This window comes from Poeciliopsis prolifica, unplaced genomic scaffold (genome assembly GCF_027474105.1).
Source record: "Poeciliopsis prolifica strain line A6 unplaced genomic scaffold, Auburn_PproV2 SCAFFOLD039, whole genome shotgun sequence".
Lineage (NCBI taxonomy): Eukaryota > Metazoa > Chordata > Actinopteri > Cyprinodontiformes > Poeciliidae > Poeciliopsis > Poeciliopsis prolifica.
This window is the reverse complement of record NW_026562414.1, coordinates 5,810,410-5,814,959: the sequence shown is the minus strand read 5'-3', so window position 1 is coordinate 5,814,959 and position 4,550 is coordinate 5,810,410. Positions and strand designations below refer to the sequence as shown.

The following is a 4,550-nucleotide window of genomic DNA, read 5'->3' as shown; positions in this document are numbered from 1 at the left end:
AATCCCCCCTCCTCCATCCGACCAGCTCAGACAGAATTAGCCTGGCCACTGGGACCGCTGCACTGATCCAAGCAAAAGGCAGAAGAGAGGAGAGGTAACTTTACCCCACCGGCCCGTGTTGCTGCACCATGTGACCACAAGGTGTCCACGGTGTTAATATCTTTTAATGTAACATTTTTTCCATGAGTTTGATGGAAAAATTCAGCTGCCAGCTGAGAAACTGTGAACCTAATTGGTGCTGTTGCATTCACGTGGCATTCAGAGACAGAGATATTTTTAGCGGGGGCTTCTGCTGCTGCTATTCTGCTTCGCCTTTTAAGGCCAGAGGTGTGACCCCACTGATCACTCTGCAGCACACCAGACCTCCTGTGCTCCAGCAGGGCTGTCATCAAGTGGTGAGCACAGCAGAGCTCAGATTGTGGAGTAGAAATGGAAATGGATTTCAATGCCGTCATGGTTGAGAAAAGAAACAATCAGATGGTTAAAAGTGAGCTATCATGCTTCATTGAACATGTTTGGATGAAACTATTGGACATAAAAAACATGTTCATTGCAAATTTATGCAGAAAATCATTCTCAGATGATGAGATTTCAATCTGCTAGTTTTTGCATATTTTCAGCTCCTTTCAGAATGAGCCGTTTTAGTGCCACTGTCACTTTAAATCCAAATAACCTGCTGCTGCTCACCTAACTCAATGTTTACACTCAATGCCATGAAAATGGCTGCAGAGAGATGCAAAATTACAGCAATCTGGAGGTTTTTGAAATGGCTTGCTTTCCAGACACCAAGGGAGACGAATCTATGAATGTGACAGAAAGAAATGCTAAAGGAAGTTTGTGATTGTAGGTTTTTCTCTGTCTTGCACAAATACCAATACCATTTACTTTGTTGAATCTATTGATTCAAAACATTTGGTGCAAAAGACGTCATCCTCATACGTCTGTCACTACATCCATTGTCTTTCATTCTCCACAATCAGAGATTCAACCGTCAGTTTTCTTTAGCAGCTTTTAGCTCCACGTTTCTTTTCCTGCAGTGTCTCAAGGCAATAATCCAGATATCTTCTTTTCTTAGTCGTGCAGATTAAACTCTCTGCTCCATCCTATTTGTTACAGTCAGCTCTACCTTCTCCATGTCCCTGGAAGCAGGTCAACATTTTGGTTTTGCCCAAACACAGATTCAAGGGAACTTAAATTTGTTGGCTTCACACTGTACTAGTGAATCTGGACAGTGTAAATATGTTAGTCAGAAACTGATGTTTATATATGTGAAATATATTAGAAAAATAAATAGTAAATAAATTCAAAATTTGGAAAATCCTAAAAAACAGTAACATCTTGTTACTGTTTTTATCAGGTAAGCTGAACCTTACCTGATATTTTTTGGTTGCAAATCAACAAAAAATGAATAAATTTTGCAAAACAGAACTGATATTCATGTTATGTTGTTTTTTAGGTGTCAGTGTGAACAAGACAAACTTTTACAAAACAACACGAAGCTGATTTTTCAAAGACTTGATGGATTTGCTTTGTTTTTTTCCAGCCAGTTTAACTGAATGTCTTCTTAAGGTAAAGTAGCAGAAATTCTCCAAATGATTACTGGCAATAAAACGACGAAAGTAACTGAACAGCTGAGGAGAGGAATCTTTAATCCTAAAAGAAAAAAACACAAGCAGTCAGAAATGAAGTCTCAACAGTATCATTCCTCAAGCATTTAACATACAATCACTAAAAAAAACATAATTTAAAGTTAAACATAAACCACTTTAAATTGCTGCGATAGCTTCACTTCCCAGGATGGATTATGTTCCTGTACAGAAGAATAAAAGATTAACATGTTCCACTTACTATTAAGGATGTTTTTCCAGCCAGCGTTCTGAAATGGCGAATAATAAAGACATTTATGACCACAATGAAGCTTAAATAATAATTTCTAAGGAAAATAATTTCATTGTCATGACGATATGGAATCAGACCAACAAACCTTAACAGTTATCCAAGAAATGGGCGTCTCAACAACCCTTTCAATGTCGGTCATGGAGTTGTTGTTGCGGTTGCATTTGAGAAGTTTTCCCTCATAAAACAGACAGTCCACAGTCAGGAGGACGTTGGGCTTCTGCACCTGCCTGCTGCTGTCCGCTACAATGAGGCTGGGGTTGAAGGTGTGATGCATCACCACCAGAATGGCTTTTTTAACGTCTGGAATGAAGACGGGAGGCCAGTGGTTTAGAAACGACCAGGTGGATGAATATCATCATCCAGTTTTAACAAACAAGTGAAAAGCTTCTCAATGTTTCTAAATTTGTTACTATTATGATTAAGTGCCAGTCAGATGTTCGCTCTTCAGATCTTTCTTCAGTTTTGTCTCTTTCTTCAGTTCATTTTGTCTTTTTCGCTCCGTCTCTTCATCCATGTGTCTCTTCAGCTCTGTTTCTATTTAACCATCTCCAGTTTGTTTCTCTGTTGAGATCCAGTCAGTTGTTTTTAAGCTCCTTCATCTCCGTCTCTCTCTTCAGCTTCATTCAGATTCGTGTCTCTGTTCACCTCTCATAACGAACTGCTGGTGAATTCATTAGCTTTCACTCAGAACAATAGCTGTTTTGTAATGTAAATGTTTTACATTTCTTTAATATGAATGTATTTTCTTAAGGCAGTTTATTATTGCTTATGTAACTTGAATATAAAAAAGACAAAGCTGAACCTTACCTGATATTTTGCTGAGGGTCTCGTTGATGTCGGTTCCAACACGGGATGCGATTGGACAGAAAACCAGGAGGTAGTCACATTGTTCAAATGAGTCCGCCTCAGTTTGGCCGATATCTTTCAGCTTTTTAACTATGGGCTGATGAGCTCCGTTTGTTTTTCCAGACAAGACGACAAAGAATTTTGTTCCCAGAGCTGAAGATGAACAGACAAGCTTGTTATTCAGCTCATTACTGGGATCATGATGGAGAAAATATATAAATTACATCAACTACAGATCCAGATAAATTTCAAAAAGGAGAATTTATGTTTTTCTTATAACAATACAGAAGAAAACCTATTTATCTTTATAGCTAGCGGTTATTGTATTTATTTTGAAATAATCTCCACTCCGTTGCAGCTGTTCTTGTGTACACTTATTATGCAGAGCCACCTATTTCATTTTCTCAGTGCAAGTTCATTCCTGTCTATATCAAACATGGTGTGGAATAAAAAAGGCTGGCTGCTTTCTTACCTACTGGATAATTACACATATTTGCTAATACAGCAACTTTATGCTGGTGTTCAGTGAAGCTCATTGCATATTTTACAGTTTGCTCAAAATCTGGAGCCATAAAACAATTTACTCCTTAAATTGCTGAAGGAAAGACTGTTAGATATATCCTGTTAGTTACCTTATTTAATAAAAAGAAATAAATCTTACCTGCATATTTTACTACAGACATGTCCCTGTGGAGAGATAAAGACATTGAAACATTTATTTCAGTTTAAAAAGGTCTGAGATGAGCTAGAGAAGTTCAGTCATGAACCTCTGTGTTTTATCTGCTTCATGTGTGTATTTGAAATAATCTGACCCATATCTGTGTGGAACAAGGAAAACATGACGACTTAAAGATGATTACTTACTCAGTTTGTTGATGCTGATATCTCCTTCCCGCCCTGTAAAGACCCGTACCGTTTTGAATGTCGCTTTCTGCGTGATCCTGAAGAGAAAGTGCAACTAGAGTGCAGGAAGTCTTGCAGCAGCAGTGGGGACGAGTTACGGCTTGCAGGTCAAAACTATGCAATAACGACGTGTCTAACCAGGTAATCTGCAGATCGGGTCATGATTTTCCTGTTTCCTATCGTGATTCATTCTGCTCATCTGTTTACTGCCCCTCCTGTGCCTGCTGATTGCTGAAGGATCTCACCTGTGATCCTGCCTTAATAAACTCCTGCAGTGCAGTCATCAATGCCACAGCTTTGGAGCGTTTTCATGTCCATGTTCTAGTTCTCTATACAGTCCTGTGGGTGAAACAATCCCCAGTAAAAATGCTCTCTCTAGTCCTGTGTTTCCACACCTGACATCCGATAGACTTGGTTTAATTTGGGACCAAAATTGCTACAGTTCTCTTTCACATTGCACTGTGTTGATCAAACCAAAGCCTATAAAAACCTGATCCCCATCTGGCCTGTAGGGATGTTGCACCAAGAACCACAGAAGGAAACCACACGAAAACCTCTGAAGGAGACTCGGAGCGCAACTTCTCAAAATGCAAACAAAAACAAGAGTGACATCAGATTTTGGCAGTTGAAGGATTTTCTTTGGTAAAAAAAAAAAAACTACAAGCTGCTTCTCTCACTAGCATTGGACTTTTGTGTTTTGTAAATCAGTTTGGGATGATTCTGATTGTGTCAGCTTTTAGTTGGATTGTGTTTATTCAGACACTCTGCTTTTGTTTATGGTCAGAATCATATGTGTGAGTTTCTACCCACTGATAATATGTTCACTTTTGCAACATTTTTTATTTCAGTCTTTGGTGTTTTAGCAGCAAATTGGCTTTCAAAACTTGTTTCTAGACCAACTG

The 4,550-nt window shown here is 38.7% G+C and overlaps 1 protein-coding gene across 1 annotated transcript; it reads right to left on the bottom strand.

The window, feature by feature from the left end:
* Window positions 1-899: 899 nt before the first annotated feature.
* LOC129375256 (uncharacterized) lies at window positions 900-4,149 on the bottom strand. The gene is made up of 7 exons (XM_055054214.1): window positions 3,894-4,149; window positions 3,610-3,686; window positions 3,407-3,432; window positions 2,707-2,898; window positions 1,985-2,199; window positions 1,849-1,876; window positions 900-1,653 (listed from the first exon to the last, which is right to left on the bottom strand). The coding sequence occupies exons 1-7, from the start codon at window positions 3,930-3,932 to the stop codon at window positions 1,565-1,567; spliced, it is 666 nt and encodes a 221-aa protein (XP_054910189.1). The 5' UTR covers window positions 3,933-4,149; the 3' UTR covers window positions 900-1,564.
* Window positions 4,150-4,550: the final 401 nt, after the last annotated feature.

Coding starts and splice junctions, on each gene's coding strand:
- LOC129375256 (XM_055054214.1), bottom strand. CDS start 3,932: ATGACTGCACTGCAGGAGTTTATTAAGGCAGGATCACAG. Junction 3,687..3,893: donor TTATTAAGGCAGGATCACAG/GTGAGATCCTTC, acceptor CTTTCTCTTCAG/GATCACGCAGAAAGCGACAT. Junction 1,654..1,848: donor CTGGAAAAACATCCTTAATA/GTAAGTGGAACA, acceptor TTTTTCTTTTAG/GATTAAAGATTCCTCTCCTC.